At 39.0% G+C, this 24,988-nt stretch overlaps 3 protein-coding genes across 3 annotated transcripts; all 3 read left to right on the forward strand.

The window, feature by feature from the left end:
- Positions 1–621: 621 nt before the first annotated feature.
- Positions 622–11,888, forward strand: fam117aa (family with sequence similarity 117 member Aa). Its single transcript, XM_056751887.1, has 8 exons — positions 622–1,136; positions 2,920–3,068; positions 7,121–7,216; positions 7,703–7,822; positions 8,278–8,394; positions 8,578–8,704; positions 9,989–10,142; positions 10,399–11,888. Exons 1-8 carry the CDS (start codon positions 1,019–1,021, stop codon positions 10,649–10,651), a joined length of 1,134 nt encoding a protein of 377 aa, XP_056607865.1. The 5' UTR covers positions 622–1,018; the 3' UTR covers positions 10,652–11,888.
- A 698-nt stretch (positions 11,889–12,586) lies between these two features.
- On the forward strand, positions 12,587–19,819 carry slc35b1 (solute carrier family 35 member B1). Its single transcript, XM_056751904.1, has 9 exons — positions 12,587–13,251; positions 14,661–14,764; positions 14,890–15,020; positions 15,097–15,127; positions 15,315–15,475; positions 15,590–15,716; positions 16,750–16,856; positions 16,997–17,150; positions 18,940–19,819. Exons 1-9 carry the CDS (start codon positions 13,130–13,132, stop codon positions 18,990–18,992), a joined length of 990 nt encoding a protein of 329 aa, XP_056607882.1. The 5' UTR covers positions 12,587–13,129; the 3' UTR covers positions 18,993–19,819.
- A 1,692-nt stretch (positions 19,820–21,511) lies between these two features.
- On the forward strand, positions 21,512–24,588 carry ndufa4a (NDUFA4 mitochondrial complex associated a). The gene is made up of 4 exons (XM_056751938.1): positions 21,512–21,672; positions 23,024–23,112; positions 23,357–23,417; positions 24,296–24,588. Exons 1-4 carry the CDS (start codon positions 21,631–21,633, stop codon positions 24,350–24,352), a joined length of 249 nt encoding a protein of 82 aa, XP_056607916.1. The 5' UTR covers positions 21,512–21,630; the 3' UTR covers positions 24,353–24,588.
- Positions 24,589–24,988: the final 400 nt, after the last annotated feature.

Below are 24,988 nucleotides of genomic sequence, written 5' to 3' on the forward strand. Positions count from 1 at the left end.
CTACTAAATAAATGATCTGATATGAAGAAATGACTCAATATGACTTAGAAACGAGTTGAGAGAAAGACTTTCCTTTTACTGGTTGTGTTAAACGGATCATGACTGAAGTTTAACCCACCCTTCATTATAAAGGTTCAAGGGGTCTCGTGGGTTTATACACGCAAAGTTTTGAAATAGGCCTATATAGGTAGAGAAATGTTTAGGGATATTAATAGTTAAAAAGTTTGATAAAGTCAAATATGAATGAAAAGTCAAACTCAACCACTGTCTTGGGTGGATATGTCCACTGAATTGTTGCGTAATGCTATATCTGTAATGACTTTTCCTGTCATAAGTGTTTTAACAATTATTTAATATTTATTATAAAACCTTTATTCACAAAACAACCAGACCGAACTTTTGTTAACATTGCGTGCACACTTCACTGCTGGTGGCAGTTAAAAGTATGAATTTTAATGAGATGGGCGTGCAAGTCGACGTTGAAGACCCGCCCCCACCAGATCGATGCTGCCAGCAGCCAATGTGATGAAAGTAGTATTTTTCATTAGCCAATCGGAGCAGAAGCATGTGTTTAGACGCTACGCTGTAGCGTGAATCCGACACGAGTGTGTAGGTTGGCTGTTGTCAGATTGTGGACTGAAGAATTGGCAGCAGCCCATACAATGTAGTTGGTCTTCAACTAGTTCTCCAACTATATGTTTAGTAGGTCACGGGTGATAAACCGTTTAGGACGGTGGATACAACCGTGTCCTTCGTGATTTTCCACACGGAGAGAAAATAACGTGTTTTGTTTGAGCAGTTCTTAGTTTAGAAAAACTTAACTGTTATCACAAAAGAAACTAGCTAGCTGAAGAGCTAGCGGCTGCACTAACGTTGTTGTTAGAATAACAGCACGCGAGCTTTATTTTTGACGACTGGGTTAACGTTAGACGGCAGGCTTCAGCTTTAGGTAAACACTGACGTTTAGGCGATTCGTGAACTCTTACAGACTCCGAAAAGCACGAACGCGACGGTGTGAATGTCTTGTCGGAGTGGAATGGCACGGGTGGGTAATCCAGGACTGCAGCCCCTCCGAGCCACGGTCCCGTTCCAGCTCCAGAACCGAACCGCACCACGCTGCAAAGATGCCAAAACAGGTAAAACCGAGCGTAAACACACAAAAACACGTCAGAAATGCACGCTGTTAAGTTTCGTAACGTGACAAATCCTAACTACGCTGCTTAGGCAGGATCATATTGAGTATTTAACGTGTAAATGTGAGTGGATCATTTGCTCAGTCTTGTGGTTTAGCTGCATTCTCTTGGCTTCGGTGCAACAGGCGTTCAACAAGAAGTTTCTCAGTGCACTGAACGACCCCCACTTCGACCGCACCGTGTTTCATGGTCAATATTGTCACAAAACACAGCACGAGAGTAAATAAACATATTAAGCGTGAAGTTTCAAGACACTTTTGATCTCGATTTTCGTTGTTGATACTTGCCTGCAATATATATAAAGTCTTGTTTTTGTTTTGCCAGTTTGTGTTGCCAAAGCTGAGGGTGTCTGTTTTACTTCACCTTAAATGTCTGCATGCAGGAAAAACAAATGATCATTGTCACATTCTGATAACCTGCTGCTTCACACCAAGATGTCAGGTTTTAGGTCTTGCATTGTTTTGGGTTTAAACCTTGTGTAACCCATGTTGTTTTATGGAAGAATAGGTCAAGGTTCTTGGCAAACCTCGGTCTTGGTGTGACATTTTTGTAGGTGTCATACTGTCTCGGGTATTTTACATCAACGGACGTAAAGGTTCCCTCATCAACGTGAGAATACTTGAAACAGACTATACTTTTAGGGCAACGAGTGAATCACAATGAGGCCTTGAGTGCACCCTGAGTTTAACAATGCTCAAGAGGACGTTTTGGCAGATTCGGTCTTGGTCTGGTCGTGGTTGACCTTTATGTGATCCCTCTAAATATTTAGATTCTTCTTAGCCATCATTCAATTTGACACAATGTCATGGCAGACGTGTCTTAGCACACCTGGTTGTGTGTAACTCCTGTCCATATGCCAACCGTTCCGTATGCTTCCCACTTGTGGGAGGAGGGTATGACTATTGAAAGCTGTAATTCACAGGCGGATTTCATGCTTCATTTATACAACGGATGGGTGAATCTCACAAAACTGAACGCTTTACATTTTTCCCCTAAAAATGAACCATTCAAGAATGTTTGATGACAACACATTAATCGCACTAAATGTACGCTTTTCTTTTGATCGTAGGGTAAATTCACGCACCATTTCAGAATCTTAAATGAGCATGCAAGCACCTCAATGTCACTGTAGACTGTAGTCACCCAACCTGCTTGATACCACACCCTCACAAAATAACAGATGAATGCGCTTCAGTTAGCACCCGCTAGTTAACTTCCACCACCAATAGCCCCTATGCAAAGACCCCAAGGGCTGAGAGAGTGTGAATGGATTCGGGAAGGATCTGACAAGTTTAGAAATCGGATGTTCCATTATTAGATTCTGTGACGTGATCGGTGCTCGCAAGAAAGAAACTAATCTTGTGTGAATATGATCCTACGAAGTATTTTAGGTAAAAAGCCTGAAGACCAACCTGTCTACAGTGTGTTGATGAAGCACCAGGATTATCAGCATCCATTACGACAACAGTGGCTATTTATATAGTGTCTTTCATGCATGGAATGTGTCTCGTGTGATTTACGAGCGGCTAAAAGTGCAAACTCAAGAGATAAACCTGAAGATGATCACACATAAACGGTTATAAAAAAGTCTACAGCTGCATAGTTTTTACATGCCAGTTCTAGGGATGCAAGTTTGAGTCTGGCCATCATATTGAGCCCATAAACCATAAAATAATCATCTCACCTTTGTCATTCTCTCGTGTTGTTTTCTGTCCTGTTTCTGTAGCCGAATGTAGAACGAAGGGCCGTCCACCGAAGCCAACCTTGCGACGGACATTATCTCTGGATACTTTAGTGGGGCCGTACCTGCAAGGCCATTGGCCTAAGGAACCAGAGTGTCAGCCCATTACCTGCGTCAATGATAAAGCCACACAGGTGAGAACCTTCAGTGGACTCGCACACACTTTCTGTTTGTAAAAAGACTTATGTAGAAAGGATGGGGTAAAGAAATGGTTCATCATTTATGCACCCGTGTGTTGTTCCACACCCATGTTGCTTTATAGCTAAAAAAGGTTTGCAGAATCTCAATGGTGCTTGAAGTCTTCTAAAGTCATATGATAGCTTTGTTAGGAACAGACCAAAATGAAATTGGAACGAGATTGCTTATCTATGTTGTTTCGCCACTCATTGTGCCTAGAATATGATGAAGCACAAATTAAATGGCAGAGTTATGGTGAACTGAAGTATTATTGGCATAAGAAGACTTAAAGGGGTCATATGGTGCGAACACGTGTTTTTCTGTGTCTTTGGTGTGTTATAAGTTGCCCATGCATGTGTTAGAGACTTAAAACTGCAAAAATTGAAGTGTTCGAGCAAAAGATGCATTTCTATCTTAAAGCGAATGCTCACCCAGACCTGTCTGAAAGGCCTTGTTTAACCACACCCTCACAAATCTACGTCAGTTCGTGGTATGATTTGACAAAGACCGCCCAAATGTATACGCAAATAAGATGGGTGTACCTGTCAGTACAATTGCTTTGGAACCTGATGTTTACACATTGCATTACATCTAAAACGAACGATAATATTCGTTTAAGCCATGTCATATCACCCCTTTAAACATGTTTCATAAAAGTATTTTTAAGAACTTATCGTGTCGTGCTTGCAGTTGCAAAAACAGTAGTTGTCAATCCTTATTTACCTTCATTGGAAGCACCTTGGAGTTTCTGCTTAAAAAATCTTTTTGTGTTTCACGGATGAAAGAAAGTTATAGGTTCGGAGCAACATGAGGGAATGAATGTTTTGCGTGAACTATTTCTTTAGCCCAGGCTGGGAAATTAATAGCAAACAACAAGGTCTTGTTCAACCGTGCAGGATAAAGATTAGAGATGTAAAAAAAAAAAAATCCTTTGTTTGATCTAGACGTCGCTAGAGCTGTTTCAATACTTGCTGTTTTAATGATTGTTTATAAAGGGTCTTTCTTAAATGACCGAGGGGACAGCCTGTTTGTTTAAAGTCAGGCGGTTATTAATGAGAGAGATCTTGGCCTTGGGGAAAGAGTTCCTTTGGAGGAAGTTAAGGAGAACTCTGCTGGGAAAGGCAGCCATATTGTGTTTTCCAAATGGGTTCCATATGGGGTTCTGGTTTGCTGCTAACATGCCTGCTCGGGTTTACCATATTCAGTCATACACAAAAGGTGAAAGTCTTCATGCGTTGGCTGTTCTTCTCTCCTGGATTCATGTTTTAATTCATAAAGTAGAAAGTTATTATTATTATTAAAAATTAGATTAAGCATCCTTTTTACCACTGCGTATCCTTCGTTTCTTTTCTTGACTTTTTCTGATTTATGGACCAATTCTATTTTCTTCAGAAAGTTAGTCTCTAACAAAAGTAACACATTTAGTCCCTTGCTGCATTTGTATTGCGCTCTGGTTTGTCTGTCGGATTTGATGGTTGTGGATTCTGTATAGGATGTTTCAAGCTGCCTGTGTCTCTCAGCAGGTGATCCGCTAACCAGTCACCCAAAAAAGATGGTTTTGTTCATCATGACCTTCATACTGACCGTCCCCCAACCCTTGTGATACCCCCTACACACAATGCACGGGCAGAACCGTCATTTGTGCCTTTAATACATACATGCACTGTCTCCCAAGTTTATGTAATCCATTCATTCATTAATGGATGAACTCGACCTACAATTCCAATAAAAGCCCTGCCAAAGTAGACCTTCAACGGTTAACAATTGTAGAGGCTCAAGACGCTCCGAACGGTCCACCCCACCCCCATCCGATCACCCTTCCTGTCCAGTCGAGTGCAAATGGGGAACTTCTGAAACTTTATCCAGCGTCTAACATGCTGTGCATACAGAGCTGAATGTCCGTTTATAGGTCTAATCCCATAGCAGGCTGATGTGGGCGAGTGTCCGGGCAGAAAGGCATAAGGGACGAATTTAAATTCGAATCTATTCACACCCCTGCCCCCACCCGGCCATGCGAAACCTTCAGTCACTAAGCAGACGCAGTCAGTCCCGATCTCGCACTATGGGGGTGGAGGAGAAGTGATGACACAGTTTTATACGATGGCATGTTGTTACATTAGCATCCAGCAGCACAAGATATCCATGACCTCTGGTAGAGACAAGGGTGACGGCAAGATCTGAGACGGAGTGTAGTGATAGGCCGATACCCTGTATGACCTATGGCGACAGTGCTGAAGTGATATTCAGTACCTAGACTAAAGTTTCTAGACTAGGCGTTTTATAATCAAATTGATGCCTGGGACCCCTAAATATAATCAAACTTTTGCGAGTGACCTCCCTTCAAATGCTAAATGTTTTTATATATTAAAGGAAGAGTTCACCCAAATTCAGTCATCATTGAATCACTCTTTTGTCATTTCAAACCTGTCCGACTTTCTTTCTTCTGCAGAACACAAAAGAAGATAATTTCAAGAATGTTGGTAACGGCGGTACCCTTTGACTTGGATTGGTTTTGTGTCTATACAATAGAAGTCAATGGGTACCGCCGCTGTTTGGTTACCGACATTCTTCAAAATATCTTCTTTTATGTTCATACAGATTAAAACTTTTAGCAGGGACCAGCCTTAAGAACCTTAGTAAAACATTGTCAAAACCTTCTACAAATGCATTTACTTTAGATTCTTAGGTTAAAGCCTTAAGGGGGGCACATCAGATTATGAACAATTTTTAATTCTTGCTGTGAATGCAAACTTGTTTTCAACCTGATCCGGTAACTGTCAGTATCAGGTTGCCTGTACTAGATATCATCTCAGTCCATGAAATTTGCATATGCAGACATGAGATTCCCATACATATTGTAAATGTGAACGCTTCCTTAAGACACATGCACTTAAAATCAGGCAAATGTATATACAAACTGTTTTGATATACTTGAGTCTTGAGCCTGTCCTCCGTCTCAAATGTCATTTTGCATTTATTTATATTGTTTTGTATTTATACATGCTGATGTATTTAGTGACCCCTAGGTGCACAAGAACATTTATATCAACGTATTTATTTGCCATCATGAAGAATGTGACCGTCATCATTTAACTGTGTTTAATGTTTATTTTGTATTTATATAAAGTTGTTGAGAAAGAGGTAGTTTGTTTGCTTCTGTCACTTACAAAAGTGAGATGTACCCGGTGTCGCACACCACCCACCCCCCGTGCTCTAGGCGCAGCACCCCTCTTATTAAACATATTCTCATGGCCATGCTCAGATCACTCGCACATTCACAGAAACCGTGTGGCTCTCGGTTAGTGGAGCGTGCAAGTGCAGTTAGGTGATCTTTACCGACCTCCGACTTCACCCTGCAGAGTATGTTCAGCGAGGGAGCTGTAAAAAAGGATACACGGGCGTCATGACGGTACGTGAACGCGGGTGCTCCTTAGGACACACGCTCAGTGTTTTTTCCTCCGCCTCTTGTAAATGTAGTGCAGAGAAGTCGGTGGTTTTATCATTCAAGTCTCCACACAGCTGTGTGTGTTTGGACGTGTCTCTGTGTTCCAGGTGTGTCTAGCAGGTGTGTCACATCTTCTGTCTCGTATTCAAATAAACTCGGTGAGGCACGGAAGCTGCTTTCAGTTCCATTTGTTAAAATACAGAAAAAAATGGGTCAAGATTTTAAGCAGAGCAATGCTCTCTCTCAGCGCTCAATACAGCAGGTGCCTTAACTTGAACTGGTGCATGAAAGAACAGCATCGCTTTGCATTGTGCTTGTCTCGCAACCGGAAAGCTGTCAACAGTTCAGGGTGTGTTGTTAACTGTTTTTTGTTCGCTTGAAGGGTATAGATTACTTTATGTAAAGTGTAAGGGTGCTTGGAATTGTTGGGGTCGAAAAAGGAAGGTACAGTTCTGAATGTCTTGAGTCGGCTAGATGTTTGATCTCTCTCAGAAAAAAGCCTTGTGGTCGCAAACCTTTGAAAAAGGTTGTAAAGAAAATCATATAATTTTGCCTGTCTCTTAGACACCCAGTTCCTGGAGAGAAGACACACGAGGAAGGAGAGGGGGCAGCGGTCACAAACGCTCTGCATCGTGGGGCAGCGCCGAGCACCTCAGAGAGGTCAGTATCTGATGTTGGGTAAAAAGTGTGAAGTTTGAATCTATCCATAGATCCATCATATCGCTGCTGTCCTTCTGGAACCTTGCATTTTCATATTTCAGGATTTCTATGTTATGCCACAAGTCATTATTAGTAGTCACTCTTTATGGTTTTATCAAACATTTAGGCAATAAAATGTATTAAAAATTGTTTGTCAATTTAGACAACGCTATATTTTATTATTTAAAAAGCAATCAATTTCCTGAAAAAGGGATTTTGGACACCCGAGGTTTGGGTTTATTTGACCAAATTAAAGTTAAGTTGCTATTCATGATGCAGTCTGTAGTACTTCATTGATATATCACAACTATATCAATAGAAATGCATTTGTATAGAATGTGATATAACACATGAAAGTTAAATAATACTGTAAGATGTTTATCTTTAGTCCACCTCTCCTCTGTGCATGAGTTCATCTGATACTGTGACTTTTACCTTGTTCTACAGGTCGCTAAGCTACGGCAGTCCCTACAGAAACGCTCCAGACATGCGCCTCCTGCCATGGATTGCGAACACACACACCAACACATGCACACCAGCCAAACGCACACACCTGGAAGTACACAGGTAAACGCATGTGCCTCTTTGAACAGTTTTAGAATTGATCTTCTGCAGCATGCGGGTTCACATTCATTATGCTCAGAGGAGAGAAAACAATTGGTGGGAGGATATGACATGCATAGTTTATGGGCTGTGATTATAAATTGAGCCTTTTGAACGACCCCACTTCTCACTAGCAACAGAGATTTAAAAACAGAACAGCTTTACTTAGGGGATGATGTCAGCGAGTTGCTGCCATTTATATGACACACGCACACACTCTGGACTTGTGTTTGTACAGTTGTAGATGTATATAGATGCACAATACATTGTACAGTGTCAATTGTAGTGTGTAATTTGGTGTTGACATATCTGTTTACAGCCGAGTCAGATTCACCCCTTTCGAGACACGTTTAAAGCTTGTTTTTTTAGCTTGTCTCTGTCATCTGTTAAATCGTTTTGATTTATGTGCGTGTACGCAGACGATGCCTCTGATTCCACTGAGCAGACTGGCTCCCAGACTGAGACGCAGCGTGGAGGGATTGAACCTGGAACTGGAGGGAGTCTTTGTGTCAGAAACAGCAAAGGAACCTCACAAAGTTAGTGTCTCCCCACGAGTTTGAACTGGAAATACTTTCAAGGATAATAATTGCAGCATACGTCAGATATATATTCTCAAACGGCAAAGTGATTTCCAAAGTATAATAAAAACAGAATGTTATAGATCCGAAATGCACGCATAACCACATTTTTATTAACATGACCTGTGTGTGTGTGTTTAGATTCTCGATGTTCCAGATGGTCACAGAGCACCTGTTCCTGCACAGAGGCATAGCAGTAATTCACAAAGTGACCCTTCTCCTGCCCAGCTGTCTCCCTCACACTCACCCTGCACCATCACAGACGCCGGTCAGTAGCTTTTTCTTCATCTGAGTGGATGGGGGTTCTGACATTTTTGGCTATACGTAATGTTTTATCTATACATAATATATTGTATAGCCTATACAACTAGGTCTGTGACGGTGGCAGTTTTTTACGGTGGTATTGGATAAATCAATTGCGGTGGTTGGGAAATATATATTATTTCTATAAATAATATTTTTAGTATCATATTTGCGTGTAGCAACCACATGACGAGTGGAAGAGAAATAAAGACCTTATTTAAATACTTGAAAAACTTAAATAGTTAAATACTTGAAATTGAAATATGATATCTGAAATAAATGAGGATGAAACATCCGTCCATTTGTAATGCACAAATACATCTGTGAAAAGGCACACTACAGCATATAAAACATTTTAAATAAACATCAGTAAATAATGATATAAGAAAGTTAACTATTAAAAAAACCGCCCTTGCTGCAGGGGCAACTTCAGTCAGTCGCGTATTAACCCTTACATTCCTTCACAATTCAATTTGAATCAAATTGTTCAAACCTGCCTTGCCTTCTCTATTCAGATTGCCATGAAAACTTTACTGTATCCTAGTCGTTGATGCAAAACTTACATGTTGACATCGTTCAGATTAGAATGTGTACAGCTGCACTTAATGCGCGTTCAGAAGATGTGCACAGGAGCCCATATGAATAGATGTCTCTTCGCAACCGTTGCAAAACCTGTCAGCGCTACGACACTAAGCAAGCGGGTCATAGTCAGTTTCTGTTCATTTCACAACAAGATCCACTGCAGAACCCACTGAATAACCCAGGGTTTGATGGCAGGTCCGCGCTCGAACGCACCAATGGAAAAAAAATATTAAAAAAAAAACCGTCCACAGCTGAAAGGCTACAAATAGCAATCCTTATCGCAACTGTCATTTTTATTACACTTATATTTGTCACAGTGACGTGCACTACCGCCGGTGGCAGTACACCACTGTCATGGCACTTTACCACTGCCATTGTCACGGCCATTGTCACAGCCCTATATACAAACATATTGTATATATGTACACAGGCTATAAAAATACTGTAACATCTAGTTGTTGTGTCTGGAAATGTGAACCTGTTCCAACCTGTATCAAATTTCATTTATCAGAGACAAAATAACTATATTAGCTTTAGTAGTCTCTCTCTTCCTCTTTTCTTGTGTGTAATTCATTTTTTGTTACCTCTGCAGAACGTTACCACATGATGGGAAGTTCAGTGTTAAGTACTGAGTTTTTTTGCTGATGATTCTTTGTGTTGTGTTTAGATATGGTAGTGTGTGGATCGGTCGGCCCGCCTTCATCTCCTCCTCTATGTATGTCTGAGCCACCGTCCTCCTCCCCACGACCAAACAAAACATACGTGTTCCAGAGAGAGCCTCCAGAGGGATGCGAGAGAGTGCGTGTGTCTGAGGAGGCCATGTAAGTTACACATGCCTGTACCGAATGTGATGAATAAGAAGGGTTAGTTCCCCAAACATGAAAGTTGCCCTACAACAAGAATGGTGAACAATCTTAAGCAACTCAACACAATGACTACTGCTGTCAAGCTCCAAGGACAAAAACATACTGTAGTATGGTTGATCAAATTTCTTGTTTGTTTCTCGAATAAAAAACAGATTTTTTTGGTTGAACTCACAGTAACATCAACTATTTCCAAAACTTCTGTTCCTTTTAGACTTTCCTGTCGGGGAAATCCCCCTCGCCTGCCCTCCTGTCCTGACCCTAACAAGGTGAATTTTACACCTCACGGAGTATCCGCCTTCTGCCCTGTCAGTCTCCTCAAGCCCCTACTCCCCTCTATGGACCTGTTGTTTCGTGGCCTGTCTGTTTCACCTGTGACAGGCTGTTCCGCTCAAGGTCCTGGCACACATGCTGTAGGTGGTTACATGAACGGACCTTTCCCAGACTCAACCACAACTTCTCTGTAAAGAGGACATTCATGATGGGAAAAGAAATTAAAGACAAGAATTTTGTGACTGCCTTATCAAAGACTTGACATTAAGCGTCTCAAGAAAATTTGTTGTGGGACAGAGGGAAAAATGAATGTACGAAATGGAGAACTTTCAACCTATGGAGGCTGTATCAAAAACTCTTTGGTGGACTCTCAGCAATGACGTGCCGGCGACTTGTTGACCTCAGGGCGTTCCAGTTGGCACTTGATTGTTTTCTTCAAATTTTATAGTCTGTTGCTATAAATATCTTTATTGCTATAGTACAATATTGATGACTAAGAATATGTAATTTTTTAGCTCTCTTGTAAGATAGCAGAAACAATAACGGTCATTTTGAACATAAGACTCTTTAATTCAGTATTCACAAACGCAAGTCATTATTTCATGCTGACTTTTTCTCTGACCTGAAAAGTCACACGTAGTCCAAAGCATCTATGAAATCTATTCTTTGGCCTCTAAAGAGCTGTTTATGTCTCAACGTGGCATTTTATAACGAGAACTGATATCTTCAGTGTTGTCAAATGCTGGGTTCGCTTTACATGTCTGTTTAGCAGATAATATTATATACATCTTCTAAGAGTCATCTTCGACAGTGTCACTTTTTCCTAAGTTAGGCTTTAATAGTGTAGATATTTCAGACACTATACAGAGAATGGCAAAGCAACAAAAAGGGTATTTGATGGTAGTTTATTGTGGGCATCTCACACAATTCAGTGTAAAATGAGCACCAACGAGACCCTATTAAAAGGGTTTATTTTGCTACACACATGAAATCTATTTCTTCTGAACATAGCACATTATCTATTTAATGCTTAATAATAGTGTTCATAATGTTCGAGCTGGGCACTAAGCTGATTATTTACACTCTTTAGCTTGTATACACAGACAAGACCATTTGCATTGAGGTACAATACATACATTAAAGAATGGGACAAAGCAAGCTGTTGATTGCTGACATCACCTTAAATTTAAAGCACTGTTATAATCCCATTTATTTCCATGGATAGATGGGGCAGACAGCAGTATTGTGCCTTAGTCTGACATTATCTACTTGTAGTTTTTTAAAGTTCTACGTTTACTATTACTTTGTTCTGCAATGGGGTGTTGTTTTTTTCTGTTAATTGTATTCTGTTGCCCCGTAATATGCTGTCATAAATTTAAGTTGTGCATTTATGTTATCGATTCTGATTGCCATAAATGAGAAACAAGCTCTGAGAAACGCGTGGTGTGATTGTGTAGGATTTCTAACATTCCTTCCAATAGTATTCTTCAACTAGACAAAATGCCGTTCACTGACAAAAGCATACGTATACTTGTACATTTAATTTTTAACTGAAGGGTTTTAAATGTCATTTTGTATGATAATATTACATGCAGAAGACAGGTTATATGCTGTTTGTCAATGCCCCGCCCAACTAAGAATCCAGCCCTGTTATTTGCTGCATGTCGTCAGCTTTTACTTATTTGGGCCAATCGAAATAATCCACATACAGACACGTACAAAACCTGACGCATGTTTTATAGAAAGGCCCCTTTAGATTTGTTTATAGTAGACCGTTTCTATTGCCTAAATCAAATGTTGCAATTGTACATTGTTAAAATAATTTAGTAGAAAGATTGAAAAGAAAAAGCGTTTGACTACAGTCAATTCTGAAGCAGGAAGAAACGTGCGAATTTATATGTGCAAAGACTACACGTACTGAAATAGACAAGAGATTCTGCAAACATTTCTATCGCATTCATCAAAAAAGGACAACATTTTATTAAAAAGAAAATATACAGACTACTAAGCGTACAGAAGTCGTCGCTGTTTAGGAAATGAGGACATGACGTTACATTTAAAGTCTTTTTTATTATAAATCGTTATTTCTCCGAAGAGTAAAACCACCAGAAGTTACAGGCATGCAAAAGAGACTCGTTGAAAATCTTTGGGTCCTTTTCGTCTAGCATATCTGACGCGTCAATAAAAACACTTATTAGTGTGTGCAAGCAGCACTTACCACTTAGGTTTTCTAAATGTCCATCATAGACGGTTAATATAGCGCGAATCGTACAATATTTAACAGTAAATAATAGACCTAAATGCTTGTGTACTCTCAAGTTAATAGCGAGCACCTTCATCAATGAAGATGCCCATGTTCGTGCACATCTAGCGTTAGTGCATGGCACACGGGCACTACTTTCCTGTCTGTTAATACATTAATAATCATATTGTGTAACAAGTCATTAGGGAGATTTGTTTATTATTGTTGTTGCACGACGCTATATGTAACTTAATATCCCAGAAAGGAGAGTCTCGTCATCAGTCGAGAGAAGAAGGGGTGACTTAAGTTAGCTCGGGTCACGTAATCGTTAGGGCCGTTGGTCGCCGGTAGAGTGGATAGGGACGCAGGATCGCGGGGTACGGGGAGCGGAGCGGTGTCCGTGTCCATACCAAGACTGCTTGACGACAGCATGGCCACCGGCAAGGGGGAGAGCAAAGCGTCTCTTTTGCAGAACGAACGGCTCCGATTCATCGTGTGTTTCTTTGGCGTGTTCGTGTGCTACTTTTACTATGGAATACTGCAGGAGACAATGTAAGTATACAAAGACAATACAGCAATGCCTTGAGAAGAGTATGCATGTCTTTCTATATTTGCTTTGTGTACTGTGATGAGCTTCTGTTTGTGCATTTATATTACTTGCGTACAAGGTAAAACTGGCATTCATCTAGCATGAATCTTCATTTTGTTGCTATAACAACTAGACAACTGGTCTGTATGTTTCTATAGTTAAGTTAGATGAGCGAGGAGGACGCGACCCTTTAGGTATTTCTCCTTCGCGCTTGTTTCTTTGTGTATTTTTTTGTGAAGTACGGTAGATGCAAAACGTTAATGCTATATTAACTTTCAAAGTAAGAGGGATTTGATTGCCACATACATCGCGAAAATTGTCCCTAAAATCTGGTAATAAAACTAGTTAGATTTTGCGGGTTTGTGCCAGACCGGTCGAAACCCTGATTTGACCATATGCCCTTTCTCTTCAAAGCTCCGCCCCCACAGAATGTTAACCAATCCTATGTCAGCACATCCAGACGATTAAATTGACTGACAGGCAAAGAGCGTTTCTGAGTGGCTAAGGAGGCGCGGGCCACTCCCGTGACTTTTTGTTTACAAAACACGTGGCTGTCACAAAGACAGGTGTCATTTCTCTGGACATCAGATTCATTGTTATCTCTAGTGCTGTAAAATACTTAAGAGCACATGGTTCAAAATCCCTGAAGCTTAACTTTCTACTTTTTCTATAAATAAAAAAACAGCTTTGCTCTTTATACTGTGGTAGGCTTTGTGAGACCAGTTTTATTGAACTTTTTGTTGTCCTTTTGTTGTTCCAATTGCTTCCATTGTTTACCTCATTTGTAAGTCACTTTTGGCGCCTGCTAAATGACTAAATGTAAATGTTAAGATGGAGAGTTGTGGCATGAAAAACATCACACGTAGCATTAACATTTATGCATTTGGCAGATGCTTTTATCTAAAGCGACTTACATTGCATTAACCTATACATTTATACTTGGGTATGTGCAATCCCCTGGAATCGAACCCACAATGTTAACGCAATGCTCTTACGCAATGCATGTTGTAATCGTTTTTCTCACATGATTGTTTTTTTCCCCAGATTTTTGTAGCCTTGTTTCACAGATGTTTTTGTCAAAGGGATAAATCACCCCAACATATATAATCATTTCTTCAGTTCACCGACACGTCATTCCAAACGTGCTTGCTTCTGCGGAACACAACGGCTATTTTGAAGTCGTTTACCAAAGCGCATTGACTTCCATTGTATGGACACAAAACCTCACAGACATTTCTCAAAATATCTTCTTTAGTGTTCCACAGAACTAAGTTACATGCAGGTTTTACTTGACATGAGAATGAATAAATGATAAAACTATTCTCCAACTATCCGTTAAATTGAACGAATTGAATTTGTTTTTGTCTTTCAGCACACGAGGAGACTACAGTCATGCAGGGAAGACGGAGAAATTTCATTACGCCACCACACTAGTCTTCATCCAGTGCATCATAAATGCTGCTTTTGCCAAAATTTGTAAGTCCACATACAAAACACAAGAGAGCTTTTCACTTTTTAACAATGTGAGTTGTCGTTTTAGATTATGGTACCCTTTTTTGCCTCTATGTTTTTGATTTCTCATTCTCTTTGTTTGTGTGTAGTAATATTGTTTTTCGAGGGCTCAAGGCAGGACCATACAAAAAGCTGGCTCTATGGCTTGTGCTCTCTGTCTTACCTGGGTGCCATGGTGTCCAGCAACTCTGCACTGCAATATGTCAACTACCCCACACAGGTGTGTACTACTCATTACTCTCATGTCTCTCTTCCTCTCTTGAAACACAGTGCTCATGAGTCCAATATTTTTTCAGGTGTTGGGGAAATCTTGTAAACCAATCCCAGGTAAGAGTATAGCATCCTTATCTGTTTTAATCTCACAAACACAGATGTAATGCTTCAATCAGGAATGTTAAATATGCTGCACTGGTTTGATTGTTGTACAAACTTACAAAATTAGTACAAGTGCATCTGTGGATCGTTGGTGTTTATTATATTTTTTTCCATTGTTGTTTCCACTGCCTTTCCACAGTAATGATTCTAGGTGTCACAATCCTGAGAAAAAGATATCCCATGGCGAAATATCTATGTGTGTTTCTGATCGTCACTGGGGTCGCGCTCTTCCTCTATAAACCCAATAAGGGCTCCACCACATCAGATGAGCAGACATTTGGCTTTGGAGAAATGCTGCTGGTTGGTCTCTGCTTTTATCGGTTCCACATTTAACCATAGAGCATGACCATGTTTCGAATTTTTACTGTCCTCAATTCATAAAAATGACCCGTGTTATCCTCTTTTTGATGATAGCTGCTGTCTTTAACTCTGGATGGGCTGACAGGTGTTTCTCAGGATCACATGAGGGTGCGGTTTCAGACCGGTGCCAATCACATGATGTTGAATGTCAACCTCTGGTCCACACTAATCTTAGGAATAAGTGAGTTATTAAAGAGGGTTTCATTTAAAAAAAGAGTGTGCTCTATATCATATTTAAGAAACAGCAGGGGTGTTAAAATATTTCTTTAATTTTGTTGAATCATTTTAATTTTAATGAATAGATTTCCCACTCTTATTCATTTGGTAAACTATAAACATAGTTATGTGTATATAGCTGTGTAAAATAATTATATTGCAGTATTTCTTGTTCATTCAGTGAAAAATATAATTGAAAGTAAAGTAATTTTATTTAGTAAATTTGCGTTGTATTTTGCTTTTAGCTTTCAACATTAAGTCTTTATAGCAACTATGACTAGTTGGTTGAAATTATAATTTGCCTTGGTTGAATAAAAATCACCCTTTTGGTGTTTTCCTGAGCAAATACATAAAATATCTTCTGTTTTGTTGCTCTGAGAATATTTCCTCTATGCATCCTCCAGTAGGGGGAGCTCTGGCTCTATGTTTAACGTGAGCATTGTTGTGTAGGCAGGGTTTGTCAGAAGCAGCCCTGCTGATCTCCAGCAGCTGTTCCGTCTGTCTGCTTCATCTCTGAAAGGCATCTGTTCCTCACTTTTAATCTTTAATCTCATCACACATGCGGCAAAGTTCCTTCCTTCCAAACGTCTCATTATGAAACCAGAGGAGCTTTCCTGTGGCGCTTTCTGAAGTTATCAGAAATAATGAAGTTTTTCTACAAAACTTTCGGTTCTAACTATGCAAATACAAAAGAATTGCTTGTAACCAACATCCAAAATGATCACTTGCCAAGCGCCAAATGTGAGTACAAATTGGATTTGGCAAGAAAATAAAAGAGTTTTGATGAGAATTTGTCATCAGCATGGCTAAAGTGTCCTATCGTCACATGGATGGGAATATATTTTTATGAAAATAATGCATTTCTTTACTCGTAATTTTCTTTTATGACCAGTTCATTTTCTTAAGGCATTACCTTTGGTCAGCATGGCACGAAATAATTTCTGAACCCTGCTTGTAACCTGTGCTTGCAATTTTTAATCTCTTTCTTTCCTCTATAGCTGTGCTGTGGACAGGTGAAGTGTGGGAGTTTTTGACATTTACTGAACGGTATCCTGGCATCATCTCTAATATCCTCCTGTTTGGTTTCACCAGTGCTCTTGGACAGGTAGGTTTGTTTTGTGTGGACAATAGAACTTCCCTTTCATACACACACATGCTTATGATCAGACTGAATTATTAACCCAATCTAGTGTGACACATAAGTAAAGTTATGTCATATAATTGTGCTCGTCTTTCCCTATCCAGACCTTCATCTTTATGACTGTTGTGTATTTTGGACCGCTCACCTGTTCTATTATCACAACAACACGGAAGTTCTTCACCATCCTGGGTTCTGTGCTGCTGTTCGGAAATGTCATCAGCACTATGCAGTGGTTTGGCACTTTACTTGTGTTCCTAGGTGAGTCAATATATTTACAGTAAATTAAAGGTCCAGTGTGTAATTTTTGGAGGATCTAATGACAGAAATGCAATATGATACACATAACCATGACTTCACAGGTGTATAAAGACTTAAGGTAATGAGGCGTTATGTTTTTATTACCTTAGAATAAACTATTTCTATACACATACATTCGCCATGTTGTTTCTACAGTAACCCTAAACAGACAAACTGCTGTATAGAACGCGCTAAACACACACGTTATCTCCTTCGGCAAAGAAGCAGAAACGTGACGACATCTTAGTTCTGTGTCAGCCGCCTTAGTGCTAAAAAGAGAGGGGTGGAGTGAGAAGTTGGTTGCAATTCGCAACCTCACCACTAGATTTCATACACTGGACCTTTAAATGTCTACAATTTGAAATGTTCAAATCGTGTTGCTCTACTCTCTCTCTCACTTTACAGTACTTGGTTTTTAACCCTATTCAAGGACTTCCCTTGTATAATAGACAATGTAGGTCCACTTTTCTCAAAGGGTCATATGGTGCGAATACGTGTTTCTCTGTGTGTTTAGTATCTAATAAGTTGCCCATCCATATATTAGACATGTAAAATTGCAAACATTACAGTGTCGGACCAAAAGATGCATTCTATCTGAAAGAAAATGCTCACCCAGACCTGCCTGAAATGCCTTGTGTAACCAAACCCCCATAAATCTACTTCAGTTCGTGTTATGATTTGACTTAAGTTCAGTTTATAGTCGAGCGTCGGACCAACGGCGTAGCCTATGAAGAGCAGCGTACCCTACACCGTAGCCTGACGCGCACCTCTCCAAAAATGTAACAAAGCGTCAACTCAACGCGGACCCTACTCGGACTACAAGCGCTGTGATACGTCTGTTTGAACCCCTCCTTAGGTCAAAAAACTCTGCGATAGAGTCATGTTTACTCGAATGAATTATCTGAGTAAAATATTTGTGCTTCTGTGTTAAACATCTCAAATCTGCAACAAAAGTGACTGTTTACTTGCCGCTATCACTGCTTCTTCTTTGGCTATTGTCTTGGTTACACAAGCAATATGCGCGTTGAGACTGACGCCTAGTGGTCATTGTCTGTCGACGCGGACAACGACTCGGAAGTATAAATGAAAACCGACACGTAGAGGCTACGCCTAAGGTCAGACGCAAATCAAAAAATCTGGCTTAAGACCACCCAAATGTATACGCAAGTGAGGTGGGTGTACCTGTCAGTACAATTGCTTCGGAACCTGATGTTCCAAATATGGTAAGAGGCGTTACATTTCCATCACACACTTGCAGTATTCGACCAATCACTACGCACTTGTTAACTGGCCAATCATAGCACACCTCGCTTTTCTGAGTGATGAACTTTGTATAAAATCTTCGCGTTTCAGAGAGACGGGGCAAAGAGGAGATACAAACATGCACGGTATGTAGAAATACAGCGTTTTGGAACCTCAAATCGTGTAAACACATTGCATTACATCCAAAACAAACGATAATACTTGTTTTAGGCGTGCCATATGACTCCTTTAAACTATCTGGTCGAACTCATTTATTTAAAAAAGTAGAAATTTTGCATGCAAATTAATTTCTGATTTATTTGGCTAATTTGAAGACTTCAGATAAGCCTTTGTGAAATAATGACAGATTCAGTGTATCCAAAGTTTTGACAGCTAATGCTTGTCAAAGTTAAGACGTTCTTAACAGGGATAATAATCAGTCCAGAGCTGTGAGAACATAGAGAGTGGATATTTATAAGCCCGACCATTACTCTGCTCTGTCTTCCAGGTCTTGGACTGGATGCCAAATTTGGAAAGACTCCCAAGAAGACGACACATTAAAGACCTTCTGCACGAGGACTCCCACAAATGTAGAAATGTATTCTCTTAACACTACCGCACTAATTTCATCCGTGGTTTACTGCAGATATTTAATTTTTAGCACTCAAAATATTGTTATTATGCTGATGTTCTGAACATTTAATTATGGGATATATTTGCCCTTCATCTCTCAAAATGGTATCCATAGTAACAAAGAGAAAGTGCAGACTACATTGTGTCTGTGTCTAATCATAATCTGTCATGCTGAAATTTTGAAGAAATATCAAAATAGATAAGGGTTGGAGGAAGATCCTCTATGAAACCGTAGCTTGAAAAGTGCGCACGGCACAGCTTGATTGTACTTCCTGGAACACTCCCAGTGAGACAACCATTGAATTTTTAAGTACCCAGATTCTTTTGACACATATAAATATACCTCCCAGTCAGATTAGAAATAAAACAGGCGGGCTCTGCTTTAATGATAGTCTTAATTTAGGCAGTGGATTCTGTTTAACATCTGGTTATTGTCAATGCATTCCACAGGAAGTGTTTTTGTGTGTGTGTGTGGTGTTTACATTGTGTATGAAATACACAAACATCATTTACAGACGGTGGGAGGCTGTTAACTAAAGTTTACAGTCAGACCTGTATAGATTTTCTTTGTCAAAACATGACATCTGGTATGAAAAGCCATGTTTATATTCACATCCTGAGTAATGCAGCTCATGTTTCTTGTTTGCGCAAATAAGCAAATGTTTAGAAAGTTCACATTTTTTACACAAAAAAAGATCTCATCTCTATTATACTGTGTCTTTACGTCAGAATAAAAATCATATTTTATAAATGAATTTTTGTCTGTCTATCTATGCAAGGATCTACTTGGAATTCGGAATGTCTAACACAACCTCTCAGATTTGTGCCAGCATCATGTTCTCACTCGGTTCGGGGACAGAAAAGCAACCAAATGAAATTAAACACACAGCCCTGGACATGAAAGGTTTTATAATGTGCCTTTTTTCCAGACAAGTGCATGAACTTGTTTTAGGAGATACAGGTGGTACAAACATCAGTGTTGTAGATGACACCTATCTCGGGTTCACTTGAAAGGACTAGAGCACTTAAACTGGATCAAATGTACCTGACAAGAGTCAACACTTCACATCTCATAATTGTGATCGCTATAGAGAACAGTCACTGTTTGCTTAACAGGAACTCTGAGGAAAGGTTAATGTGCAATTCAAAGCAGAAAATGAAATTGAAGGGAAACAAACACGGCCGGATGTCAAGAAGGCAATCTGATTAAAAGAGCCAGCGGATGAGAACTGACAGCAAAGCTAAACTTAATTTCCACACTTTCCATTTAAACATGCTGCCTTCAGGGTGTCATGACTCAAATGGATGATGAAGAACTTATTTTTTATTGTTCTCTGTTATTTTAATACTCATTTTTAAGATGTTCAAAACAATGTTCAAAATTAGTGGCCAACAGCAATGGTGTCGTTTGATGCACCCAAGTATGAATTTATTACTGTGGAATTATTAACTTGTTAGTCTATGCATGCATGCATGTGGTTTTACATGCATACAATAAATGCGGCAAGTAACCATTTATACATAGGCCTACACCAAGGACAAATATTGCTTTTAAATTTAAATACATAATTTTCAATTAAACTGTATTAGCTATAATAATGCAATACAAGAACATAATGCAATTACTCAAAACATTTGAATCAAATCATCAGTAATAAATTCAGTAAGACAAATACTAGAATTATTTATTTAATTTTTTCCCAATTATGTAGGCTACAATAATGATATCAAGGTTTTCCCTGGATTATTGTAGGCCTAACAGGAAAAGAGCATCTTGCTAAATTCTTACAAAATAAATGGGTGAGTTATAAAAAAAATAAAAAATCATAAGTATAAAGTACATTTACATATACATATTATACATGTATTGGTAAATTACGAATAATCTATTAAATAAATAAAATATTCTAAAATTGACTTTGTGTAATTATTATTCAATATACTGTATATTGAGCAGCCTTGTTTTTGTGAGGTTCGCCATTTTTTAACAATTCAGGTGAAGCACATGCTTTCAAAAATGTTTTTCAATGAAAACTCATGAAATGAACATATATCGTATATATTTACTTCAAAGGTCAAACTATAAAACGACCTAGAATGACCTTCTCTTACATTCGCACTATAACTTTAACTAAAACCCGCACAACTCCGTCACTGTATTTGACTTGGGATCACATATTTGAAATCAATATAAGCACGTAGAACAGTTCTAGATCAGCGCAGCGATCATTATAGAAAGAGCTAATCGCCGTCAATTGGGTGGCCGAGGCAACGCCTTTATAAAACAGCTCAGCATTTAATAATATTCCCATCACTCCTACCTTTCATGTCTTTAAATTAAGTAACATTATTTCAATATATTTTGCAATCATTATCATTTAAAAACCTTAACAAGATAACAAATATATAGTAACCTTTCAAAAAAATCAGGCAATCTTCGTAAACACCCCTAGACTGAGACGTCCTGTCTCAGTGCTGGAACGAGACTGTTAGAAGTCGTTCAAAGGCCTTTGGTTAACTCTGGTTCGGTACACTTTGGGAGTATAAACTCATCTCATTCATCACAATGCTGGGTACGATCAGTCGGCAGCTCAGGAGCCACCCTGCTGTAAGTTATGTATGATTTTGAGACGGGTTTAACTCTAAAATTCAATGGCAGGAGCGCGTTTTTGAAGCGTTACCGTTAGCGTGTCTGCTACGGAATGCTAAAGACGCCGCTATTGTAGATACTGAATATTAATCATTCAACTTTTGTAAATACTCAAAGTATTGTAACAGAAAACAGTGTTCGCTAAAACAGAGGGTTGCTACGCTTATGCGAAGCTTCATATATGACTTACTTTAAAGTGATATATACTATAATATAGAATACCTGTAAAGGTTTGCTTTTCTGTGCTTTAAAATGTTAGACAGTCTAAGCGCGAGCTCCATAAAATGACTATTATGGAAAGCCGTGTTTCAATAGCGTTTTGACTTAAAGTTGACAACTAACGTCACGTAGTCATGTCGAAGTGTCAAGTCTTGACCCTGAAAACCAGTGAAGCACTTTTTCCTTGCTTCAAAACCCTGTGTATTTGTTATTTGTAATATGGCAAATTTATTTCTAAAAATAGTTTTATTAGCGCTTAGTAAAAGCAAACAAGTGCCACTGGTGGCTCACGTGTCACGTGACATCATTTCTATCTGAAGCTGAAGGACGTGCATGTTGCACATGGAGGGCACACAGGACCATACGACTTCTAACTACAGCCATTTCTTTTTGCGTTCCTTGTCCGTTTTTATTTGATAGTGAGAATATTGGTTAGGACGTATCTTTTTATTCCTTTACCTAAAGTATATTAACACATTTACATCTTTAAACTCATAAACAGGCTTGCTTTAGTAGAAACTGCTAAATTTTATTAAGTGACTGGTGGTTTAAATCTAGAATAAAGGGTACTAGTGTTGGCAATCACCCACCACAGGCTTATTTAAACATTATATTGCTTTAATACAAACACATATTCATTTGCAAATCAAAATAAATATAAATTCAGTGCAATATAATGAAAGTGTCAATATTTACTATATTCGTGCTGTTCCAACCCTCTGGCCTTTGCTTAAGCTAGGACTAACCCTTAGTTGAATTAAGATATTTATGTCGCTTTTATAAAAATGACTTGGGAGAATACATTACTGGTGTGCATCTTGAGACAAAACAATGGCACTGATGTATTTGTGGGCAAGTTAAATAGAGTTAAGACAGGTCAGAGGTCACACATTATTTTGGGTTTGGGACTAGATTTAAGTCTTGTCTGTGAAACCGGGCCTTTGTTTTTCCATTAAACACAAAATAGTTGTTGAAGCATGCTGCTGTTTTTCCTGCAACGTTTATAACAATCATGTTTGTCAAGATCCAATATTTTGCCAACATCAAGTTTTTACAGCCATTTTATATTTTTCTTCATCTCTCACTATAGCTGATCCCACTATTCGTTTTCATTGGTGGTGGATGCGCCATGTCCCTGTCATATCTGGCTCGCCTGGCCATCCGCAACCCAGATGTCTGGTAAGCATCTCTGCTGCTGAAAGTAGTCTATTAATAATCTGCCTCTCACCATTGATAATATAAACAGGCCTGTTGCATTTTATTGCGGTTAACTTGAAGAATAATGCCTTTTGATCAAGAATAAGTCTTTACTGATACCTTGAATCAGTCAGTTAGGCCAAATGGCTAGTGAATGGTTGTTCATTTTATCATTGTGTTCAGTTTTTTCATGCTTGCATGAAATTAATTTCATTCATCTCCACAGCTGGGATAAGAAAAACAACCCAGAGCCCTGGAATAAACTGGGGCCCAATCACCAGTACAAGGTATGACAACAGATGTCCTGCAGTGCTTTAATTCTATAAGATATAAGCAGTATTAACATGTATCTTGATACATGGACATGATTAAAGTTTAATTCAATTTATAACATTGCTCACTAAACTATGTATGTGCCACATTATCCAATCTTAGTCTTAAACTGGGAACTGCTTTTGCATGATAAACTTAGAGAGCAGAAAGAAATCCATTTAAGAACTCTGATTCAGGAAAATGGCTATTTTGACAACTTAACAACTCAAATAATACAATAATGTGAGCACTTTTACCCAAAACGCTGCACATGTCTATTTAATGCTTTCCAGAATGCCTTGCCCTGTAGAACTCTTGTTTGATCTTTGCTTGCTTTATAAAATCAGAAACGAGTCAAAACTTTTTCTGATAGGATTCAAGACCATGGCGTTAATGAAAGTGTTAATCTTCACATCTTTGCGCTGAGAAAAGTCCTTTAATGTGATGTTAAAGGAGGCTTCTGGATGTTCGTCTGCAACAGTGATTTTAAGTTTCAAAGCTGACTGACCAGTTTGTGTAGTAAAGTGCCGCCATTGTTCCCAAAGTGCCTAGAGGGATCATATTAAGAAATGAGACTGAAGGACCGTATCAAGACCTAATCTCAGATCTTAATGAGTTGAATTCATTAAGCGCTCCGTAAGCTCATTTTATGTGTTCCGTTAGTTGCCACGAATCTAATCAAGCTCATGTCTTAATGTGAATTTGATGCGGAGTCGAGTTCAAGTTCAATACTTAAACAAGCAGTGGAGTTAATGGATTTTGGGGAGTGCGTGTTATGCTAGCTGTTTGTTGAACTATTTAATATGTATTCTCAGTTCATCAGTTACAACTTCTGTTTTTCCCCCTTTTAAAGTTCTACGCAGTAAACATGGACTACAACAAACTGGAGAAGGACCGCCCTGACTTCTAAATGCATCTAGGGAATCCAGACAGTGCTGGACCAAAGGCTTGATTTAAAACAAAACCTAAAGAGCAACATGTCCACACTTCCATGGCCCTTCTTCTAATATTAATTTATGCAATGAGACTAAATGGCACAACCTTCTTAACACATTTGATTTATGGCGTTACTCGTATTTTCTTTCCAATGTTTGTAGTCGAACAGTTAATAAAAAGGGATTTTTCCCCACATACAGAGAAAAATGAGCTGATGTGTCACGATCATGTGGGTGTTTGAGTGTGTATTTGTGTGTGTAACAGATTTTTATTCTGTGCTGCAAAAGCAGACTTCCACTGGTCAAGGAAAGCTGGGTGTGGGCATGAACACATTTCTTGAGTTTTCATGTCCACTGTTATTTTGAAAATGTTACATTACATTATATTTATTTATTTTGTAAGTCAATATTTAATATCTACATTCGTTGTTAAATTAGGTTGTGGAAGATGCCAAGAGTAATGTGAGTGACTGAATGGAAAACCTAAATTTGCCTCAAGTTTATCATGACATCTTATTGTGGAGTTGTATCTTGGTTTCAGTAATATCTTTTAATTATACAGTATTCACTCAATAATGAAAGTCATATTGTTCACTCTACACAGTAATTGA

The sequence above is a fragment of the Triplophysa dalaica genome, chromosome 7, assembly GCF_015846415.1.
Source record: "Triplophysa dalaica isolate WHDGS20190420 chromosome 7, ASM1584641v1, whole genome shotgun sequence".
NCBI classification, from domain to species: domain Eukaryota; kingdom Metazoa; phylum Chordata; class Actinopteri; order Cypriniformes; family Nemacheilidae; genus Triplophysa; species Triplophysa dalaica.